Here is a 24,578-nt window from a genome sequence, read left to right as displayed (position 1 = left end):
GGACCAGGCTGGGCAACAAAGCAAGACCCTGTGTCTATAAAAATTTTTTAAATATTAGCTGGGTCTGATGCGCACCTATAGTCCCGGCTACTCAGGAAGTTGAAGCGTGAGGATGGCTTAACCCCAGGAAAATGAGGTTACAGTGAGCTATGATCACACAGAGTGACAGTGAGATCCTGTTTAAAAAAAAAAAAAAAAACTACCCATATTTTACAAATGAGGAACCTGAGACAGGGATTAACTAATGTCTTCAAAGACACATAGCTAGTAAGTGAACCCAGGCTGTCTAGCTCCAAGGGCCTGTGCTCTTGGCCACTCTGTTTTTGCTATCTAATCTTCCCAAACTAGAAGCAGATAAGAAGCAAATGAGATTACAAAGTAAGAGAAGGAATGCTGTAGAGAGACAGTTACATGACTAAAGGGAGAAGACTACCTCTTTGTTTTTTTTGTTTTTTGTTTTTTTTTTTTGGAGACAGGGTCTTATTCTGTCACCAAGGCTGTTCTGAAACTCCTAGCTTCAAGCAATCCTTCATCTCAGCCTTTCAAGTTCCTAAGATTACAGGCATGAGCTACCATGCCCAGGTGTTGAATGTCAGTCACAATAAATTACTGACATTCATTCAATAACAGGGATCTAGCAGTCCAACAAGATATCCAATTATGTTAACTTTTTAAGAAGACAGGAAAGTTACACATTTCAGAAAAATTCTCATTAAAAAATTATATAGCTTAAAGGAATACAGTACACTTATGTAGAAAATTTACCTACATGCAAATTTCAATACCTTAACAATGTCTACAGAAAAAAGTTGTGTCACTTGAACTTAAAGTGCCTCTACTATGTTTCTGTAGACTGTTATAAGTAAAATACTATTTACCTAGGATGCGTTCTATTTGATTAGAAATGCTTTATTTAAACACTCTTTTCTTACTGGGTTAACTGTATTCTGTTTCCAAAGGTGCAACGCTCCGTGGAAAGCATGAGCAATGATCATGGAGCCATCTTCATTGAACTGGCAATCATAAAATCCCAAAGTATTCCCACCTACTTCACCTACTCGAACCTGTACAATAACAGACAGAAAACAATTCTTAATCAATAGTCTACATTTCTCACAACAGCAACCACTGATTCCAGAGACTGTTAAATTCCCACTATTTTAATGTACACAGTGAAAATCTGCAGGTGTATCAATATAGACTTAGGATTTAAATACAGAGTTCAAAACTTAATTTTCTGTTCCTTAAATATCCAACACTCTTACCTGTTCTAGCCAAACTCCTGAGTCTTCATCTGGAGCCCAGAGAATCATGCTTTTATCCATGGAAGCAGACAATAATCTCATTGGCTGCTGTAGAACACCATCTAAAAAATAAAACCTAATCCCTTTAGGTGATCAACAAGCATCATGTTTGTAGATGACCAGAAAAACACAACAAACAACACGGGTACTGCAAGGATGTTCACTGCAGCATTATTTGTAATTGCAAAAAGTTGCAAACACCACAAATGTCTACCATTGGAAGAAGAGATAAATTGGTTGTAGGATATTCAGACAATAGACTACTACCGTGCAATAAAAACAAATAACTAGAGCTTCACAAATCAACATGGATACAGCTCCAAAACATGGTAAGCTAAAAAGGCAAGCTGTAAAAGAATAAATACATATTGGTATCATTTCAATAGCTATAAAACAATATTGTTTATAGCTATATAGATATGTAGCAACAGCATAAAAACATGCATGAAAATGATATGCACTGAATTCAGTACTGTAATTGCCTCTAGAGAAGGATGAAGAGGAAATGTTCAGGAAAGAACATACGACAGGGGTCTTCAATATCTATCATTCCAACTTTTTTGTTTTTTAAATTATAGCAAACATGGCATAATGTAAGGAAAAGCTGAATGGTGGTTTGCCTAAGAATTAATTATTGCTGTTATTGCCTTGGGGAAGAGGCCAGGGAAGAATGTGAGGCTATGCCTCACGTAGCTATAAACCTAGCACCAGCCTGAACATGCACAGAACTGCCACTTCATAAATGGAGATAAACGGCAAAAGAAAGAAGCAGTAACAGAGTCTTACTTTCTCATAAATAATGTATCTCAGTGGTACCAACTTTGTTATTACCGAGGGTAAAGGATCCAGTGAAGTTGGCCTGAAAGTCAGTTTTTCTTAAATTCCATAATAATCAAGTGGAAACTTTTAAGATAAAAAGTTAATGGGGGTGTGGTAGTCTCAGCATCATGGCAGGAATCACACTTTTCCCACTTAGGAGTTCAATGTTCAATAGAATTGAGTGTCTAGCACACCAGGAATGCAGTACTACACTTTGTCAACTTGAAAATGTCTTGTATTTGAGATTTCTAATCACACTAAAACAATTTACACTTGATTTGGTCAGCTTGCCATGCCATAAGATCTAACTGGAGTAAGGAATATGTGTATGGTTTTCTTCCTACCTTTGTAAAACACAGGTTGCCAGTGAACTGCATTTACCCAGTTTTCATGACCAGCCAGCACTGTCTCCAGAGTAATAGCAAATGCTATTTTAACACCTATAACAAAAGCAATGAAGGTATTATTTCCTCAAAGTTCTTCTAAAAAGAAAATTTCCATAACCAAGCCAGTTGGGCAATTATGTAAAAAAAAAATTAGGACAAAATATGATAGTTAGGATTCAAAAAAAGAACATGCATTCTAAATTTCTTTAACCTCAACTGCTGTTCAAAATTACAGGAGAAAAAGTTAGATATTTTTCCTTATATTTTGTTCTAGCTGGTTATAAATAAATATGAAGGAAAATCTTCTGTTTTTACAATTTTCTGAGACAGCCACTGTTAAACTACCATGAGGAAAAAAAAAGTCATGCCAGCCTCCTTATTATCCTCACTCACTATAAGAATATAATAGCCTAAAATACTGATATGGTTTGGTTCTGTGTCCTCACCTAAATCTCATCTTGAATTGTAATCCCCCCAAGACCCACATGTCAAGGAAAGGATCTGGTGGGAGATGCCCTGTGAAGAAGATGCCTGCTTCCCCTTCTGCTATGAATTTGTTTCCTGAAGCCTCCTCAGCTTTGCAGAACTGTGAGTCAAGCAAACCTCTTTCTCTTACAAATTACCCAGTCTCGGGAAGTTCTTTATAGAAGCATAAGAATGGACAACTACAAATTCCATTTTTTTAAAGGATAAATGCAGAAATAAAGAAAATGAAACCAGTATTTTGACCTTTCAAACAATATAATGAAAATAGAAAAAAATTAATATTTGGGTATAGCTACTCCTAATATGCTGGTTATATAATTTCTTCATTCTCCCCATAAAACTGTCACTAAAATCTCAACTCTGATGGACTTTACAACCAAGAATAGTAACAAGAAACAGAATACACCTAGGTGAACAATGCTGAGAACTACCTTTATAACTGACACATCCAAAAACATCTCTTTCAAAAACAACATCCCAACAGCATCTACCATGCAGGGATACTGTTCTAAGGCTAGACAACAGGAAAATCAGAATTAAATATACTACTCAAATGGTGAGATTTAGCTTGTCTTTTATTATAGGCCAATAAAATGTATAAGTAATTTACATTATTCCTTTAGGTCTTCCTATGCTAAAACTGCAAATCTAGTAATATTTTACAAATTATTGAGAAGCACTAAACATTATTCTCAGCAACTTAAAAAATCTTACTAATATGGTTTAGAAGAAAACTATTTCACATATGAAAAATGACTCACTCTCACATAAAAATGGGAAAATACAAAGTATCACGCCAAGAATGGTGGCCCACAACTGTAATCCCAACACTTTAGGACACCAAGGTGGAAGGATCATTTGAGGCCAGTAGTTGAAAAACAGCCTGGGCAACATAGCAAGACTCCATCACTACAAAAAAAATTAAAAATTAGCTGGGTGTGATGGCATAGTCCTCGCTACTCAGGAAGCTAAGCCATTTGAGCCAAGGAGTTCAAGGCTGCAGTGAGCTGTGATTATGCCACTGCACTCCAGCCTGGGTAAGATGTCTCAAAAAAAAACAAAAAGAGGTCAGGCACAGCGGCTCACACCTGTAATCCCAGCACTTTGGGAGGCTGAGGCAGGCAGATCACCTGAGGTCAGAAGTTCAAGACCAGACTGGCTAACATGGTGAAACCCCATTTCTACTAAAAATACAATAAAATTAGCTAGGCATGGTGATGCGTGCCTGTAATCCCAGCTACCTGGGAGGCTGAGGCAGGAGAATTGCTCAAACCTGGGAGGCAGAGGTCGCAGTGAGCCAAGATCACGCCACCGCACTCCAGCCTAGGGGAAGAAGCGAAACTCTGTCTCAAAAAAAAAAAAAGAAAGAAAGAAAAAGGAAGTAGGAATCTAGGAATCTAACACTTGTGAAAAACTAACCTTCACATAGGTGGGTGGTGAAAAAAAAAATCAACCAACTAGGAGACCTAAGTATTGTTCTATCAGATATTTTCATTATTACTCACTTTCATTTTCTATGGTAAAAGTATTTTCTTTCAGTCTTATGTTATCGGCATCCTGAGTTTCTGAAGATGTTGACTTTATATACAGCTTCCATATTCTTATTAGGCAATCTTGTGAACAGCTTGCTAGGAAAAGATCTCTACCTAATTAAAAAATAATATTAAATATTAATTTTAAAACATATTGTGAAGTTTATGTATAAGACTTTTTTCTCTATAATATATATATTTCTAAATTTCCCCAAAAAAACACTTTGTTTCCTTACCCTCCAATTCATTTGATCTATATTCATTTTTAGTAACATTGAGAAATATGCATACAATGCTAGTACATATTTATAACATGTAATACTCATATATAGTCTACTAAGTTCTACAAAGAACTTTTCAAGAAGGTCTGCAGGTGAACAAGACAGCTAGTGTCATCTAATAAATATCAATTTATTTAATCATCTACCACCCAACTAACAATTAACAGAAGGGATAAGCATCCTCCTTTCTAATTGGGACAATAGAAAAACATAACATACAAAGAAAACTTAAAAATTGAAACATAAAAGGCTGCTTTATTGGAAGTAACACATACTTGTTCCCACTGTATGTGCATTAGCAAAATTTCATACTGACCAAAGGCTGCCCATTCCACTCCTCTAATCCAATCCTCATGTCCACAGAGAGAAAGCACTTTCTGAAACTAGTAAGATAAAAATCATTGGGCTTGATATAAGAATTTAACATCTTCATGTATACCAGTGACATCATTTGGTCTCAGACAATCCTACTGCATTGCTCTTTTACTGAGAACACTATTTGATTAGACAGGAAAAAGCATTCCTTTGGGAATGAAAAACCCATCACATGATATCTAAATCACTAACTGGAGCACCTTTGAGTAGACAATATAATATTTGTAATCTCAAATATTTTAAATGTTTATGATATAAAATGATACATAGTGTAGATATAATATAGAAAAACAGGTGGGTTGGGCAGTGGCTCACATCTATAATCCTAATACCTTGGGAGGCTGAGGAGGTGGGACTATCACCTGAGGCCAGGAGACTGAGACCAGCCTGGGCAATAAAGTGAGACCCTGTGTCTACAAAAAATTTTAAAATTAGCCAGGCATGGTGATACATGCCTGTGGTCTCAACTACACAGGAGGCTGAGGCAGGAGGATTGCCTGAGCCTAGGAAGTCAAGATTACAGTGACGCATGTTCTCACCACTGTACCAGCCCAGGAGACAGAACAAGACTCTGTCTCAAAAAAAAAAAAAAAAAAAAAAAAAGTTGAATAGCTGAACTTTCACAACCATTTTTAACCTTCTTATAGAATGCAAAGAAACAAGTATCCTCACTATTAAATAAATGAGTTTACAGTTAACCAATCCCTTTCTAAATTTCTCTCCTTTAGTTTAATCACTTAAAATCTAAGTAAAGCTCAGAAGGGCAAATAAATACTTCTAGGAATGCTTCACTGTATGTATGTTGTATCTTGTTTAAATTTTTAAGAGAAAAACAACTACCACAGCATCTTCCATCTCTCCTCCCCTACCTAATGACCTGTTTCCCCCTAACAACTCTGAGCCTGATGATCAAGGCAGTGGTTACTTGGTGTTCAGAGTAGACAACCATCTTAACAGAGGACTATCAAAAAAAGATTCTACTGGATTATTTTGGTTTAGATTAGAACATTCTCTAAAATTCTATAATCTGGATATAGTCCGTATTGAGATATAACTAAGCAGAATATAATTCTAGCCTCTTAATAAACATTATTACCTGATCATTTTGTTGAGCAAATAAGTGAATTCTGCAATCATCATCGCCACATGCTAATATTGGTACTGGGGAAAAAAAAAACAGGCTTCACTGTGAGTTCCCTATTCCACTACATGTTATGATTATCAACTGTACTGGATTGTAAGCTCTAGGTAAAGAATCCTGACTTCAATTTCCCACACCACTATATGAATAATTGAAAATGCTCAATAAATGTCTGCAGGAATAAAATGAACACTCTAAAATGATCTATTCAGTGGTTACTTGGTAATTATAATGACTATTAAATAAGAATCCAGTTCTTCTCTCCATTCTATGACATTTATGATAGAAGTGAAAATTACGCTCGAGAGCAACTAGAGAGTATTTTCACCATGTCAGCCCGAAGACCAAGAGGAAAAGTTGTTAAGACAACTAAATAATGAACAGCTACTATGAGCCCTAGCATCATGGCTAATGCACACAGATTTAAGGGTATGTTTGTTAATTTGAGGACCTTATGTTTTGTTTGAATTATGTTTTATTTTGTTTAAAACAAAATAAATGTTATGTTTTACTTTGTTTAAAACAAAATAAAAGGCTGGGTGCAGTCGCTCATGCCTGTAATCCTAGGGCGTGATCCTTTGGGAGGCTGAGGTGGGCAGATCACCTGAGGTCAGGAATTTGAGACCAGCCTGGCCAACATGACAAAACCGTCTCTACCAAAAATACAAAAATTATCTGGGCGTGGTGGCACATGCCTGTAATCCCAGTTACTCGGGAGGCTGAAGCAGGAAAATTACTTAAACCCAGGAGGCAGAGACTGCAGCGAGCCGAGATCGCACCACTGCACTCCAGCCTGGGCAATGGAGCAAGACTCCATCCCAAAAAATAGAAATAAAAATAAAAATAAATAAAAGAGCACGTCATTAAGCATGTGGCTAAAAAGCTATACAAGGCAATTAGCCAGGCATGGTGGCATGTGCTTGGAGTCCCAGCTACTCAGGGGGCTGAGGTGAGCTGTGATGGCACCACTGCACTCCAACCTGAGCAACAGAATGAGACCCTGTGTCAAAAAAATAAAATAAAAAATTTAAAAAGCTATGCAAGGGGATCCAGACGCAGTGGTTCATGTCTGTGATCTCAGCACTTTGGGAGGCTGAGACAGGAGAACCACTTGAAGCCAGGAGTCCAAGACCAGACTGGGCAACATAAACAGACCCTGTCTCTACAAGAATAAAAAAATTAGCTGGGTATAGTGGAGCATGCTTGTAGTCCCAGCTACTTGGCTGAGGTGGGAAAATCACCTGAGCCTAGGAGTTTGAGGCTGCAGTGAGCTATAGATCACCACTGCACTCAAGCCTGAGTGACAAAATGAGACCTTATCTCTAAAAAATAAATAAATAAATTTTAAATTTAAAAATTTTAAAAAGCTATGAAAGATGTGACTGTTAAATTATTTTAATAAGATAAAAAATCATTAATAATTTGCATTGCCAAAGGGCAGCCCTGATGATTCTGCTAGATATAGTAGGGACTTTCTCTAAGGACATGCCTTGCCACGAAGTGTGTTTTTCAAAGATTTTCTTACTTTAGATCAACTACAAAAAAAAGAAAAAGAAAAACAATAAAAACAAAACTCCAGTTACTTGGCCTGAATGCAGATGGAAGAAATGAAATTCTGTTATGATGCCACAATGTGTGCAGCTTCCCCTTCTGCAGAGCCTTGCACAAAATGGAACATAACATGAAACCATGGAGTTGCAGCTCCTGCTACAGAGGGTGAGAGAGGCTGGTGGCTTCCAGGCCCTGCCTCTTTTCACCTGGCCTGTCTTCCAGGTAACTGTGGAGGCAAAGAGGCTGACTCACTCACACTGGCTATTATCTTTGTAGAAGATACTCAAAGATAAGTACAGATAGGTTTCACAGCAAAAGGGAAATTTTTCTGTTTGCAGATTTTAAGTGGTCTTGGGCAAAATGTCATTATGCGGGATGTGAAGGGGCCATCATTCTGAGAGAAATGCTCATATGCCACCTTCATTCAAAACTTTTTCAACTTACCCCAGACTTTCACCTTCTAAAGAATGAGATACTTTCCTCTCATTCCATACATGTCCATAGATCCATACACATCCACAGTATATTTGATAACTAAGAGTATCACTCTTAGGTATATAGTAAGTCACTTAAATTATCAATAGCTATCAAAATCCTAATAAGCCCTTAACTTTATGTTCTATACTCAGATCACTTGAATATTATGATAAAAGTATGTTATTCACATCTTGTTTCACAGAAACATTTAGATACAAAATTAAGACCCAATACATTTCTTTTAGGTTCTAATCATATGACAATATGCAAATACACTGTTCTTTTAATATATACTTAACAGGATACTCACCATCAGTATTTGGCAAAAAAGACAAGCAGAGAGCCAGAGCAAATCCATTTCCAAAATTTAAAGTCTGAAGGCACGTTACTAAGAAATAATAAAAAACACAATGAACAACTCCCTCAGAGCTTATCCAACTAGACAGGTTGGATAGCATCATCACAGCCCCAGGTAGCAGAAGGGAGATGAGAGAAGTCAATCCTGAGTCCCCACTGACCATGTGAAGTTAAATGGCCAAATTTTAACGATGTTACAGAGAGCAAAATGACTTACATGAAAAAGTTATGGTATAGAGAATTTTAAATAAGTGCAAAAGAAAAATTTAGATTAGAATTATTGTATTTTTAAAATTGCTTGAAAGTTTTAAAAAATTATATATATGCTCTTCTGCTCGTCATTCATTTGTTAAATATTATTTCGTTTGTCTGGATTATCATGTCTCCAAACCTACCTTCTGAACCCTTTTTAGACCAAAGTCGAACAGCAGAATCTGCAGCTGCAGAAACGATCAGTGTACATAATGCAGGATCTGATGTCCTCCTCTGGTAAACAGCATGCACCGCATAAACAGGTCCTTCATGGCCTTGAAGATGGACTGCTTTTAAAAGCTGAATCAGAGAGAATGACAGAAGCGTTGTGAAAAAAAAAAAAAAAGGATTTTTTTTAACCTTTATTTAATTGGATAAAGATGCCAATAAAACGGCTGAGCCAAAAATAGGTCCTCTAAGTTGAAAAGAATAAAACTTTTCAAGAAGTCTGTCTGACCATGTTAACACACAAAATGTAAACACCCTGTGACAAAGCAATCTCATATCTAGGAATCTACTCTGAGAAGATAATAGGTATTCTGAAGAATATAGGTCAACTTTGTGGAATGTTCCTCTTTTTGGATTATGTGATTTTCATTATGAAGAGACTCAGAATATACATTTTGACAGCATTACTACATAAGCACATCCCATCAGGAGGCACATGGTTTCAGTCTGTCCAAGTTTTAGTGAAGTTAACCTTCATATTTAGTAGAAGTATTGTCTGCCAGTTTTCTTCACTGTGATGTTAATTTTTTTTTTCTTTTTGGTGATAATATGAGTATACTTTGGCATTGAGTAAACATTCTATTCCCCATCAAACTTGTACTAAGTACTTTTAGCATCTACTCATGATACTTGCCTAATTCAAGTAGGACTGCAAAACAGAAAAAAAGCAAAGAGAAGTGGGAAATCCCATTTGCTTATCAAGTCTATCTACTTGCCATCAAGATTATTCCCTCTGGCATCCCTTCTACTGATGTTTTGGGTTCATCTTTTTTTAAGTTTCAAATGTGTGACATTCCACCACTTCTTTCAAAAGGTATCTTCTATAAACTGTCTGCTGAAATAGTGGTGTTCCTTAAATGTCTCCTCATTTGTTTTTCCAATTATAATACTTAAAACAGAATTCTGCCACTAAAGAAGGTGCACATAATACTCATGTATAAGGGTCTGTACACTAACTTTCTTTAGAATGATTAGCCTTTGACTTCTTGGAAAAAACACTTAAGCCAGGTGCAGTGCTGTGTGCCAGCAGTCCCAGTTACTTGGGAGGCTGAGGTAGGAGTATCACCTGAGTCCAGGAGTCCTTGGCTATAGTGCACTATCATCTTACCTATGAACAGCCACTGCACTCCAGCCTGGGCAACACAGCCAGATCTCACCTCAAAAACGCTTAAAAAATCCTCAGATACAATATAATCTCTGTTATGCATAATTATACACATATAACTAGAGACGTGGAATGACATTCTTCAGAAAGTTCACTCTGCTCAGATTTTGTATAGGTTTTTCCTTCTTTATACTTTTCGTATTTATAATCTTTTTTTTTAAACAAGTCTGACATTACCCCCTAAAAAAATTAAATCTATTGAAAATACTCATTTCACATCTTTAAGCACAGTTATAGCTTAATCAGAGAATTTTTAAAAACATAACAAGACAGAAGGGTGGGGTGGCACTGAGGAGAGTCTTGTAAATCTATATTCGTATGCCACAAGCATTGAAAACAGATCAGCCCAAGTAAGAATAGTTTGAAAATTATTCCAAAATGACAGGAAATTCACAGAGACAGTTAACAGCATACAAATATGGGAGTAGAAATCAGAGCAAAGGGTACGGGGCCTGTGTAGTACAAAAGACACAGCATTTGTGTTGCTGATGAGCAAGATTAACTTCGTAAAAGAACAACACAGTTGAAGAAAAAAATTAAAAATAAAAGTAAACATAAAAGTCACTTCTGAGACCAGCCTGGGCAACAAAGTAAGACCCCATCTCTACAAAACAAAAAACAAAAAACACACACACACGCAAAAATCAGCCAGGCATGGTGTCAGGCACCTGTAGTCCCAGCTACTTAGCAGGCTGAGGTGAGCTACGATTGCACAACTGCACGTCAGCCTGGGTGACAGAGTGAGACTCTACCTCTTAAAAAACAAACAAAGAAAAAAAGTCATTTCTTATGATTATAAACATGTCTACCCACCTGATTATCCTCTATTTCCCAGTGAATCACTTGATTATCAGATCCTCCAGAAACTAATTCAGTAGAAGGGGCTGAAAAAAATTATATCTCAGTAAATATCTTTATTCATTTTTTCTGCAATTTTTTAAAATGTCCAAGCTACACCAAAAAACAATACCCCTGTACCCTCTACCTAGATTCACAAACTGGTAACATTTTGCCATATTTGCTTAATATCTCACTCTTCCTCTATATACGTACACATACACACTTTTTAGGAGGCAAACTACTTAAAAGTAAGTGGCAGACACTGTGATCTCTGATCTTCAAAGACCATACATCTCCTAAGGACGAAAATATTCTCCTATATTACCTCAATACAATTATCACATTCAAAAATTCTAACATTGATAAGTATTATTATATAATATACTGTCCATATTAAAATGTCCTAATTGTCTCAGGAATGCCTTTCAAAACTATTTTTGTTTGGGATTCAGAATCTAAAGAAATACACTGAATGTTTGGATATCACACCTTTTTAGTCTCCTTTTATCTAGAATAGTTTCCTAGTCCCCCTCATTTTTGTGACAATGATAGTAGCCAGCAGTTATTTTGCAGAATGTCCCTCAATCTGTTTGATTGTTTCCTCATGATTAGATACAGGCTAAACATTCTTGGCAGGAACATTATATGAAACATTGTAGTCAGGTGCTACTACCAAGAATATGACTTATTGTTGAAATTAGAGACCTACTTCAAAATAGATCTTTTAAACACTTGCAACTTCTCAGTGATAACAGAAGAAAAAGTAGTACCCAAAAAAAGGGGTAAATAACCTAATTTGGGTTTGGACTTTCTTTTTATTTGTTTCAGGGAAGCAGCTGGACTAAAGAGCATTAGATTTGAACTCAGAAGGCCCAGGTTCATGTCCTAACTCTGCTGCCAGCCAACTGTGATCATGGGCCTCAACTTCATGCGTCACAGTAATTAAGCCACTTAACTAACTATATGATTTTAAGAATGTCTATACATAAAAGTAATGTTAAAATTCAGACATATTAAAAATACAAAATGATATTAAAATTTTATATATCACTGACAAATGGTTGGAAAGGCTATCTGCATTATCTGACAGTTCAATTAAAGGAAATCAATCATAATAGTTATAGATTACAGTAATACACAAGCAATTCATTTTATGTAACCTCACTTTTAAAAGGAAGATAAAACATACAAGCCTAAATTAATATTTTATAACAAATTCCTATTCTGAGAGTCAGTCTTTGATGTTATCTGGTGGCAATTAATATAATTGCAATTATGTTTTATTATCCACACTAACAGTCATCCCTTGTACCATTTAATGATTTTTATTGACCTAACACGTGACCAATCCTACAGAACCAAATGAAATCAGTAGCTTATTAAACTTTTTTAAACATCATTTATAAAATCATAGCAAAGTCTTAATAATTCAGAAAATTTTGTATTTGTGCCTGGCTCAAAATGCCCTCAAATGAGTGTGGAATGAAAAATAAAACTAATTCAGAACCCATAACTACACTGCAGTAGGTATATTTAAAGCAACTAAAGAAATATTATAGGATTTTGAGAGCACCATCTAAAGGCAACCAATATTTTAACTGAAAATTCTGGAGTCAGAATCTTAAGAGAGGGAAGAGACCTGGAGATAATCTTGCCCAGAAATTTTCAAAACTGTTGGTCTTAGAATTCCTTTACAGTCTTACAATTTTTGAGGACCCCAAAAAGCTTTTGATTATATGAACCATATGTACCAATATTAACCACATTAGAAATTAAAACTGAGAAATACGGAAAATATGTATTTAACCATTTACTTAGGGTTCCATGATGTGTGAACATATATAACATTTTGATGGGGAAAAACCCCAATGGTTTCCAAAACAAAAACTTAATGAAAGAGAGGAACTATTTTACACTCCTACAAATCTCTTTAACATATGATTTTACTAGAATATAGCTGGATTTTCCTATCTGCTTCTGTATTTAATCTGCTGCAGTATCATACATCATGTGGCTGGAAAACACTGTACATTCATGACAGAATAAGAATGAATACTGTGAATAACTTCTTGATATCATTATGAAAATAATTTGATCTCATAGGTCTTACAAACCTCTAAGACACTCTTGATCTAGTCTGATCTTTTACTTTTCAGATGTTACTAACGTGCAAACTAGGGTCAGTAGAGATGTAATGTCTTGCCTAAAAAAGCAATAGCTGGCCGGGTACAGTAGCTCATCCTATAATCCCAGCACTTTGGGAGGCTAAGGAGGGAAGACTGCTTGAGGTTAGGGGTATGAGACAAGCCTGGGCTACACAGCAAGGAGGGAGAATGGTGTGAACCCGGGAGGTGGAGCTTGCAGTTAGCCGAGATCGCGCCACTGCACTCTAGCCTGGGGGACAGAGTGAGACTTCGTCTCAAAAAAAAAAACAAAACTAAAAACCTAGAGAGGTATGGTGCCACACACTTGTGGTCCCAGCTATTGCAGGGAACTCTGATGGAGCCACTGCATTCCAGCTTGGGCAACAAGTGAGATCCTGTCTCTAAAAAAAATAAATATTCTCGTCTCCAACCAGTTGGCAAAAAAAAAATCTAAAATTTCAAATAAATAAAAGAAAAAAGAATAAAAAGAAAAAGCAATAGCTTGTTTATGGCAGAAACAGACCAAGAAACCAAGTCTCTGAAACATAGCTTCAGTCTAGGCCCTGCTCACAAGTTTTTTAACAAAGGTTATGGGCAACGGGGGAAGTGGGACGGGATCCTGCCCAAGTCTAGGGCTGCACTACCCTCACTAAGCACTGCTGTATAATCCAAGCTTCAACTGCTACGAAGTAAAAATACAGTTCAGATTTCTCACTGAGAATACCATTTTTCTTCTGTTTCTCCGATTGTATAACATCATATAAGGTGATGCTAAATTAAGAGAAGTGATGAGAAAAAAATAGCTAACCATACTTTATCAGAAAGCAATTGAGATCAACTTTAACAATCTGGTTAATACTTACAGCCATCCTGTTTACAAATCCACTGTATGCAATTGACTCGGGCAGTGTGACCATTCAGGTTGGTAACAACAACCCTTTTCTTTAAAGAAGAAAATACCAGTTAGTAAACTGGAATTTATCCTACAGAAAAATTAATAAGTAAGTAAAAACAGATTTCAGTGTTTTCAATACTAGTAAAAACATCAGGATTACATCAAACAGATTTGCCTTCTTCAATCCATAAACTTTTAACCATGGCTTAAGTTATCCATTCCTCTAAATCAGTCCTGCCTTTCTTGAGACTCCACATTCCCAGCATTCTGTACTCCCATTACACTGAACTCTTGGGTCGGTCTGCATCCACCTGCTTTTGCTCACTCTCCTACAATGCCCACATCCCTCTCACCTGGGCAGCCTGTCCTGACACACCAAGCTAGACAAGTAGCTGCCTCCTTGTGGAAGTAGGCCTACTATGCTTGCAACAATCTGAGGGTTTCTCTGACAAAAAAAAAAAAAAGCCCTTCAATAGAGGAATCTGTGATTAATGGGTACAAGCACAGTTCACTTTGCATGCCATGGTCAATGAGATGGTGGGTTTTTCAGACCCAGTGGCACAATGTCACAAGACCACAACTACTAAAGTCCTCACACATCAGATTCCTACAGGGCCTATTGCCAGGCTCCCCATAGATCCTCAACAGGTTGCTTTCACCAACCTCACCCTACACTTGGAGCTCTCATACTTCACACAGCACTAAAGATTTTAACTGTGACTACCGCACCTTCCTCTTTACAGCCCCTTTCTCTATCTGCTGTCAATGGCAATGGCTTTGTTATCTGCTTATATACCAACTAGAATTCTCATGGCTAAGAAAAAGGCAAATGTGCATAAACTAATATATTTTACATATAGGTTATTTGAGGCTGGAAAGCAATTTACTGTATTTCACTGTCTCTCCCACTAGACTGAGAATTTCTTGGTGGTCACAAGTTACCACTCATTACCTTGTGTCATCATCACTCAGCCCAGGGCCAACCCATAGATGGTTGTCGAAGATTTGCTGAATGAGCATCATTCCCAAAACTTTATTTTAGCATTTGACATGCTTTTATTCCCATATTTACTTAAAAGTTCAATCGAGGCCAGGTGCGGTGGCTCATGCCTTTAATCCCAGCACTTTGGGAGGCCTGGAGTTTGAGACCAGCCTGGCCAATGTGGTAAAACCCGTCTCTACTAAAAACACAAAAATTGGCCAGGTGTGGTGGTGCACACCTGTAATCCCTGCTACTAGGGAGGCTGAGGCACGAGAATCACTTGATTTTGGGAGGTGGAAGTTGCAGGTTGCACTGAGCAGAGATTGTGTCAATACACAAAAAAAAAAAAAAAAAAAAAAAAAAAAGCCCAACCAGCAAATATTTAACAGGACAAAGTACTTTTTAGGCTCAACACTTCTTTGTCAATAGGCTAAAATTCACTAGCTCAGCCACCAGGTTATGATTTAAAATCTGATGGAATACATGGGAACAAATCCATTCAACTGCTGCAAAAAGATGGGATTCTACAGCTGAATAAGAATTTCATTTCAGTGTGTAAGTACATCAAAGCATGAGTATAATCATCTTAAAAGCAGATCTTGTCCTGTGATATCGGGGCATCTGGACATTTTGTCGTTGTGGGAGTTTGTCCTTGCAGGCGTTACCAAGCTGCTTCCTCTGCCGTAAACATCTCAGGACCGTGGGTTGACTGGCAGAGTGTGCCTTGCTAATTTTACGACGGAGTTGATTTTAAAATGGTGTCACCCTGGCTCTCCCGGGCTCCTGCTTCCCTGACAACTCCACCCCCAGAGCCGCCCTCCTAGGGTCCTCCCAGTGCCCAGCCATGGCGGAACTGTGCCGCAATGCCGCAAGGCTCCGCGCTCACGGTGCTGGATGAGGAGACGCTGTGGGAGATGATGGAGAGCCTGCTGTGGTCTCTCCCATTCTACAGCCGGTCCTTGCCTCATGGTCCCTTTAAAGTTTACCCTTGTTTTTTGCACTTTCTCTTGCCATTCAAGTATGCAAATAACAAGAAACAAAAACCAGGAAGAGGCAAGCAAGCTCAAGATGGGGTAATGTGGATAAAAATATTTCATATATATATTTGAATCTGCAAAGGGTGTGAGAATAATTTTTTTTTTTTTTGAGATAGGGTCTGGCTCTGTTGCCCAGGCTGGAGTCCGGTGGTGTGATCCCACTCCGCTGCAGCCTCAAACTCCTGAGCTCAAGAGATCCTCTCACTTCAACCTCCCGAGTATGGGACTATAGGCGCACGCCACCACACCCAGCTATTTTTTTTTTTTAACTTTTTGTAGACTGGGGGTCTCGCTCTGTTGCCTAAACTGGTCTCGAACTCCTGGACTCAAGCAATGCTCCCACTTCTGCCTCCCAAAGTGCCAGGATTACAGACATGAGACACGCTCCTGGCCAATAATGAAATTTTTAATCAAATCAATAAAGCAGTATGATCAGAAATACATATAGCCATCTCCTACATTGTATTTTAATTTTCAACATTTTATTTTTTATACTGAGCCTCCTTTTGAGATGCAAGACTAACTGTATCGACCTAAATTAGCCAGTGGGAATGGGGTTACAATGAATTCTGGGGAGCATACAAAAACTATTCACTGGAGAAATACGGTAAGGAAAGCGCCAAGAAAATAATCGACTGGGTGAAGTCGAGGGAAGTCCCGCCTTCTAACCAGGGCTTAGGATCCCCATCCCCTATGATCTTTCCCCTAAACTATCACTTTCTCTAAAATGTTCATTCCCGTAGCTATAACACAGGTAACATTTCCTTGAAATTCAATACAACAAAAGTTCATGAACCAAAACTGAAGGAAATACAGAAATGAGATTGCACCTGTGGGATGACGGTTTTAATTTACATATAAATTTCAATTGTTTTAAAACCCAAATTGATTAACGGTACTACAGTTCCCCAAAGAAGGCTTCAGGTAAGATTCTCATCATTCGGGTTTCTGTCTGCGACTAACAAGTTACTGGCAGGTGATAGGCAGCAATGACCCTAGGATGACGCCACGCGTGACGGCGAAGGGTGAGGGGCGAGGAGCAAGTCCGACAGGTCCACTGGAGACTGAGTCCAAACCCCGCTCCCCTGAGACGACCCGACTCGCCTCCTAGGTCTGGGGCGGCAACTACAGCGCGCCCGGTGCACGTCCACAGGTTCAACCTCAAAAGCACAAGGGTCAGGGGTCCAGCGACCTCTTACCACGGGGTCATAGAGCACCACGGAGCAGGACGTGCCAAAGGCCAGAAGTCCTCTGGGCCCAGAGCTCCAGTTCAGGACTCCCCGCACACGGTTTGGGCAGCAAAACACGTGAGAAGTCTCCAGCACGGGCGCCACCATGTCGCTAACTGGTCAGCCGCACAGACTGAGACGCGCACTTCCGCCCTCCGAGCGGAACTACTAGAGTGGTTTCTCCTGGGGCATCACCCGGTCCGCGTTTCGCAGGCAGCCGAGGGCCAGACGAAGGCAGCCCCGCCCCCCTGCGGCCCTCTGGCTCCACCACACTCTTGAACCCCTGTGCAAAGCCGCCGCTCTGCTAGCTCTCTTCTGGGGCTGTGGCCCCGCCCCGCGCACGAGCCAGGCCTTTGTCCCAAGAGCGAAACCCGAGTGGCTCGGGACCCTCCCTGAAGGACCCGGGACTCATGTGCCAGGGCAGCGTCAGAAACATCCCGCTACCCCTTATGACCCGGCTCCCAGCAGCGGCCACAGCTGGCCGCGGGGCCCCTGGCTACCGAGTAAGGCCTGGAGGAAACGACCCCCCAGCTGCTCAGAGTGCGCTAGGCCGCGCCACGCCCCCGCGGCGTCGGCGAACACACGGAAAAGCGGATCCGTCTGCGGAGCCGGGTTCCGGGGTCGCACTGCGCATGCCCCGCAGTCCTGGCCGAAGTGGGCGGTGGTTCCCCGCGGCGCTGCGCGCGGCGGTAATTAGTGATTGTCCTCTAGCTCCGCAAAGGCTAGGGGCGCGGCTGTCGGGTGGCTGCGCGGCGCTACCTCCGGACCGAGGGGCAGCCAACCCAATGAAACCACTGCGTGTCCGCGCCTGGTAGAGATTTTTTGAAGAGACCAGTGGGCCCGTTCCGAGCCCTTTGGACCGCCCGTGTGGAACCAAACCTGCGCGCGTGGCCGGGCCGTGGGACGACGAGGCCGCGGAGACGTGTCTCTCAGGTCCGGGAGCAGGGCGGCTGGGAGGGGAGCTCCGCAGGCCAGACAGGCGGGGCGAGGAGGGAGGGTTCTGCGGAGAACAGTGTCCTGCGGACCGGGCAGGGGGGCTCCAGAAAGAGGATGCTGGGGGGGAGCCCGCCGCAGGCGCCCCCTCTCCCTAGAGAGGCGGACTTCTTAGGATGCTCAGATGGGCTTCGGAGTGCAACGGAGGATTTTTTGAGGAAAAGATCCGTACTTTTCATCCCATATTCGAAGAAGGGACTGATGTGTTTAGAAATAAAAAGCTTTTAGAAGAGAGCTTTGTGCCTTCTTCTCCGTTTTCTGTACTCGCCTTTTTCTCCAAGGCCCTTCCCCTCTGCTTTCCGTTTTCCTCCAGCACACGCCAACTTGCAGGAAAGGAGATCCTTCAGCGGGTCCGCGACCGCGCTCAGCATCCTCCCTGGAGAAAGGCTCGGAGCTGTCCCCTGTGCTAGTCCCCTCCCACCCCGCTCCTCGCCTCTCTCCTAGGAATGATTTCTAAATGTTTATCTTTTGCCTAGTAGAAGAATTCCCGAAACTTCAAGCCCCAAAGATTCCTCTTTCAGGAGCGTCGTTCTACCCCGTACCCCCATTTCCCACTGTTCCCTGTATGATACCCCGCACTTGTGCAACACATGAGTTTAACGAGTACTTGTAATATACATTCCTTCATGTGTTTTCCTCATTCGCCTTGCAAAATAGGAATTACCGGTATTTTAGATACGGTAATGAATGCGAGAGCCCTGCCCAGAGAAGAACAGCTGACCCTGGTAGAGCTGGATAGCCCCATACTCTTGCTTAGTTGGAAGCTTGACGTCTGCGTCTTTTGCTGGAGATGTGGGTTTGACCACCATCACCTCCACCGTTGGTGCTGGACATCCTACTGGATCTGAATTAACTGAATTCTGGCTCTGCTTAACTGAATTCTGCTTTTCAAGCTCCAACTCAATTGCTCCCTCCTCCTTGGGGCATAGGCCTTTGGTTCCAAACACTGCTGTGGATTACTAACAGTCTGTGATTAAATATTGACTGGTTTGTAGTAACACAAGGATGCTACAGTGAGTTTTTCATGAAATTCAGTTTACTTTAAGAATTCTATGTATGGACGTAACGTGTCTGATTCATTGTCAAGAAGGAAAAAAAGATTCAGTGTGTATTTAAAGTACACACCTATTTGAGGCTGGGCGTAGTGGTCACGCCTGTAATCCCAGCACTTTGGGAAGTGGAGGTGGAGGATCTCTTGAGGTCAGGAGTTCAAAACCAACCTGGACGACATAGTGAGACCTCAACATAGTGAGACCTCTTCTCTACATAAAAATAAAATAAAATAAAATTTTAAAAAATCTTTTTTGAAAAATTAAGTATACATGTATTTGAGTATGCATAGAAAATATCCTGAGGGATACACTGGCAAAATTGAGCACCTTTGAGGATTGTGATTGCAGAAAGGGGTCTTAAGTGGATTTGTATATAAGGAGAGTGTATTAGTTTAAAATTTTTTAAATATGTGAATTGAGATTATTGTTTCTATTTTTTGGTGCTTGAAGATTATTTTATGAAATGATAGTGATGATCAAGGTAGCTAGATTTCATTTCATTCTTTGTTTTTTTTTTTTGAGACAGGGTTTCACCATGTTGCCCAGGCTGGTCACAAACTCCTGGCCTCAGGTGATCTGCCTGCCTCAGCCTCCCAAAAGTGCTGGGATTATAGGCATGAGTCACCACACCTGGCCTAGATTTCATTTTGAATCATTGGCCTCAGTGATTCAAATAATCATTCAAATAAATTCTCAACTTCAGTAAGAAGTTGATGGCTGTGGCCATATGGATCTCTCCTGTCTCTGAATTACTATTGCTTTTACAGTGCTAATGTCAGCCTCTTAGCACTCAGCTGTTCTCCAGTTGTTTCATGTGTTTTAGGAATGCAAGGGTAGAGCCTAGGACTATAGTTCTTTCCATCTTCACAGTACCTAGTGCCACACTGGTCACACCACATGATGCTCTGGCAACTTTGATTCCTTGATTACACATTAATTTTCAGTATAAGGTTTCTTAATTCAATTTGTTTTAGAAGTGAGTTAATTTTTTTTCCTGTCTTTTCTAGGAAGGTGCAATGGCGAGGAAGTTATCTGTAATCTTGATCCTGACCTTCACCCTCTCTGTCACAAATCGCCTTCATGAACTAAAATCAGCAGCTGCTTTCCCCCAGACCACTGAGAAAATTAGTCCGAATTGGGAATCTGGCATTAATGTTGACTTGGCAATTACCACACGGCAGTATCATCTACAACAGCTTTTCTACCGCTATGGAGAAAATAATTCTTTGTCAGTTGAAGGGTTCAGAAAATTACTTCAAAATATAGGCATAGATAAGATTAAAAGAATCCATATACACCATGACCATGAGCATCACTCGGACCACGAGCATCACTCAGACCACGAGCACCACTCTCACCGTAATCATGCTGCTTCTGGTAAAAATAAGCGAAAAGCTCTTTGCCCAGAACATGACTCAGATAGTTCAGGTAAAGATCCTAGAAACAGCCAAGGGAAAGGAGCTCACCGACCAGAACATGCCAATGGTAGAAGGAATGTCAAGGACAGTGTTAGTACTAGTGAAGTGACCTCAACTGTGTACAACACTGTCTCTGAAGGAACTCACTTTCTAGAGACAATAGAGACTCCAAAACTCTTCCCCAAAGATGTAAGCAGCTCCACTCCACCCAGTGTCACAGAAAAGAGCCTGGTGAGCCGGCTGGCTGGTAGGAAAACAAATGAATCTATGAGTGAGCCCCGAAAAGGCTTTATGTATTCTAGAAACACGAATGAAAATCCTCAGGAGGTAAGATGAGTGCATTATTTTAATATACCTGTGTGTCTGTCCTGTCTCTGCTCCTCTGTTTCTAGTTGTGAGGAGTTTAAAGTAAAAGTAAAATGATGAAGTTATTGAAAAGGGAATTTCCACCTTCTCAGCTGCCTGCTATATTGTAAACATTCCTAAATCAGAACTTAGGGAACGGTTATTTTGGTGACTATAGTGCTGCCTCCTAAAAGTTTTTGTAATATAGAATATAAAATATGTAGAGAAAGATATCAAGGCTATCTTTAGAGAAAGTCTATAAAGGTGAACATTATTAATAAAAAATAGAAAATGAGGAGTTGAAAGCAGGAGTTAGAATCCATATTGTAGGGATGTTAGAAAGCAGGATGTTAGAATCCATATTGTGTGACTGAGGGGGCTGAAGACTACTGAGAATACCACTGCTGCTTCCTTGACAGAAGGTCCACCATGACTTGAGGAATGATTGAAATTGGAGCAATTTCCATGAACGTCATGCTGGACAAGGGAAAAGTCTGGGCAGTGAGGTTCTGAGTTCATGTGGTTTTTCTAGAGTAGACTTCCAGACTGTACATAATTCACCTTGGCTGACAGATGTCAAGAATGGGGAATTATGTCAAAAAAAAAAGGAACAAGGAATTCGTTGATACAGTTTAATAAGCAAAACTTCAGTACTTCATTCAAACCAGCATGTGACTGTACTAATTCTGGACTAATCCTAGTAATGGTCATAGCCATAGCGGCCCTGGTGATAAAGTTTGCTCTGAGTAGTACCAACTGAGAATTGTGGTGGGAGTTGAAAATGTCTTTACAGAAGATGAGAAACTGGTACTAAAGCCAGTTTTGGGTTTTGTTTGTTTGTTTGTTTTCTTTTTCTTTTTTGGTTGGGGGAGAGATTGCACAAAGGAATAACTTCAAACTAAGTTTGTCATCTAATTAAATAGCTGAAAACATCTGCCTGCCGGTACAGGTTTGTTTTATTAACCAGCCTTGCCCTCCACAAGAATAATCTGCATAATTTAATATCCTCTCATTGCAGAGCATTACTTTGCCAGATATGTAGACAGAACTGAGTTTTTGCAAGTAGAGTCATTACTAGAAGAGGGGCATGTCTTGGACTTGTTTAGGCTAAGTAGGATAGCGTTAGTACTGAAGCAACATATTTCTCAATCTCTAATGAACCCCATTTTGAAATTGAAGCTCATTTCCTTAATACGTTTATACAGTGAGTTAACAGGCTTGTGAATCTCCATTTATTCTCATGCTTGTTCCACTAGAGGCTTTCTCCCCAGATGACTCGTGATGTACTGCTTCTCTGATGAGGTAGACAGAAGAGGTGGGATACCACTATGGTGACATAGTATTGCCAGGTAGCTGGAGGCAAGTTCCAAAGTGCTCAAAACAGAAGTTGATTTTAATTTTCATTAACTCGAGAAAACAAAGAAGTAGCTTTGGTAAAAAAAAGGTATTGTGTCATCACATTACTCTGATGGGGATGCCTTTTGGTGATTTTCACTGCTTTGTTTCTTTCAGTGTTTCAATGCATCAAAACTACTGACATCTCATGGCATGGGCATCCAGGTTCCGCTGAATGCAACAGAATTCAACTATCTCTGTCCAGCCATCATCAACCAAATTGATGCTAGATCTTGTCTGATTCATACAAGTGAAAAGAAGGCTGAAATCCCTCCAAAGACCTATTCATTACAAATAGGTAAAATTGCCTTTTTTATGTAAAAACAATTTCAGTAGATTCATTTATGTTGTGCTTTTCCTTAGATTTGCATCAGCCCATTTGTTTTCCAGTACAGTTCCACATATGTCATCTTAGTTGTTCTTTGCCTTGAATGTGAAGAAAGCAAGGAAGGGATGTTAGCCCTGCCCTTTAAAAAAACCCAGAAAATCAAATTTCAATTAGGACTTCTCTGTGTTCATCCTACAAGAAGGTGTCAGGATCACCTGAAATTTGGGATTTTTATATCATGTCACACTGTTTGGGAAGAGGTCTTGGGTTCATTTATGCTGCTTAGAAACCTAATACTGATACATTCTTATTGATAAGTGAAACTAGGATAAGCTATGCTATAGGGTAGGGTCGCATTGCTCAAAAGTAATGAGGAAAGAGTCACTGCTTTGTTTTCTGAGGACATTATTGAATTCCTGGTTTCCTCCTCTTCTTTGTTTTCTTTTCCTTTTCTCTAAGAAAAAAAAAAAAACTATTTTATAATTCAGCTCTTATGGGAATGTGAAAGCTCAGTTCCTAAGTGAGCTACAGTTCATCCTCGGTAACCATTTATTTTTCCTCTTTCACCCCAACCTGAAGAATTTCCCATTAGAGCTATGCTCCTTACCTGGAGAGTTCTTAAGTACCCATCAGGTTGTTCATTTGAGCCAACAACAGATTTCTTGGTTATTGTGCTATTGCTACAGTAGGTCCTATTCGCATTGAATTTGTGTGTTTTTAGCTTCTCTCCTTTTACATGTTGCTTTATGCTACTCTCCAAAAGTCTTTCTTGTGAAGTTTATTAATTGTATAATTTTTCTTTGCTCTGTTTTGTTTTGTTTGACAGCCTGGGTTGGTGGTTTTATAGCCATTTCCATCATCAGTTTCCTGTCTCTGCTGGGGGTTATCTTAGTGCCCCTCATGAATCGGGTGTTTTTCAAATTTCTCCTGAGTTTCCTTGTTGCACTGGCCGTTGGGACTTTGAGTGGTGATGCTTTTTTACACCTTCTTCCACATGTAAGTATAGTAGTTTTTCCTGTTAGTGTTTGATTATTCAACACTGAAAAAATAATATGTTTTGGTTAATACTAGAATTTTTTGTATAAAATGTTAGAAATTTGGTTTAGAAAGGCTTATTTTAAAATATATTTGGTAAGTGAAATCTGTATTTTTCTGCTGGATCTTAATACATTTGTGAATTTTTTGCTTTCCTTTTACAAAACACAGACTAATTTAACTTTTTGAAACCCACTTAATAAAAAGAGACAAATTCTGCCCGGCTATTAGTACTGTGAGGTACTGCAGCAATGTGAGTTATCTGCTTTATCTGTTAGTGTAATTGCCACAGAAATAAAATATGTGACCCTTTATGTACCCAAGAAACTTGGAGGTTTTCTTCAGACTTGAATGTTTGTGTATGTGTTTAGAGATTTACACTTCATGACACATAAAACAAGTTTGGTAAAGTGAATTTACTTTTCCATCAGATATTTGGAATAGGTGCTCAGTCAAAAAATATGCATGTTTCATTATTTAAATTCCCATTAAAGGTTTTCGGGTAATTGGGAAAAGGAAATCACAACATGC

The 24,578-nt window shown here is 39.5% G+C and overlaps 2 protein-coding genes across 2 annotated transcripts in view; one reads left to right on the top strand and one right to left on the bottom strand.

Moving 5' to 3' along the window:
* Positions 1-18,077, bottom strand: part of ELP2 (elongator acetyltransferase complex subunit 2) — a 40,203-nt gene extending 22,126 nt beyond the window's left edge. Inside the window, 13 exon segments of the mRNA XM_011974439.1 lie at positions 933-1,064; positions 1,266-1,366; positions 2,468-2,563; positions 4,501-4,641; positions 5,125-5,191; positions 6,280-6,344; positions 7,908-8,000; positions 8,003-8,101; positions 8,663-8,740; positions 9,105-9,261; positions 11,168-11,238; positions 14,202-14,280; positions 17,452-18,077. Coding sequence (XP_011829829.1) covers positions 933-1,064; positions 1,266-1,366; positions 2,468-2,563; positions 4,501-4,641; positions 5,125-5,191; positions 6,280-6,344; positions 7,908-8,000; positions 8,003-8,101; positions 8,663-8,740; positions 9,105-9,261; positions 11,168-11,238; positions 14,202-14,280; positions 17,452-17,589 — 1,317 coding nt within the window. The 5' untranslated portion in view covers positions 17,590-18,077.
* A 45-nt stretch (positions 18,078-18,122) lies between these two features.
* Positions 18,123-24,578, top strand: part of SLC39A6 (solute carrier family 39 (zinc transporter), member 6) — a 34,380-nt gene continuing 27,924 nt past the window's right edge. Inside the window, 4 exon segments of the mRNA XM_011974440.1 lie at positions 18,123-18,403; positions 20,534-21,271; positions 22,802-22,982; positions 23,839-24,008. Of these exon segments, the coding sequence (XP_011829830.1) occupies positions 20,543-21,271; positions 22,802-22,982; positions 23,839-24,008 (1,080 nt within the window). The 5' untranslated portion in view covers positions 18,123-18,403; positions 20,534-20,542.

This window comes from Mandrillus leucophaeus, unplaced genomic scaffold (assembly GCF_000951045.1).
Source record: "Mandrillus leucophaeus isolate KB7577 unplaced genomic scaffold, Mleu.le_1.0 Scaffold145, whole genome shotgun sequence".
Lineage (NCBI taxonomy): Eukaryota > Metazoa > Chordata > Mammalia > Primates > Cercopithecidae > Mandrillus > Mandrillus leucophaeus.
Note: the sequence above shows the minus strand (reverse complement) of the source record. Positions and strands in the feature narration are given on the sequence as shown.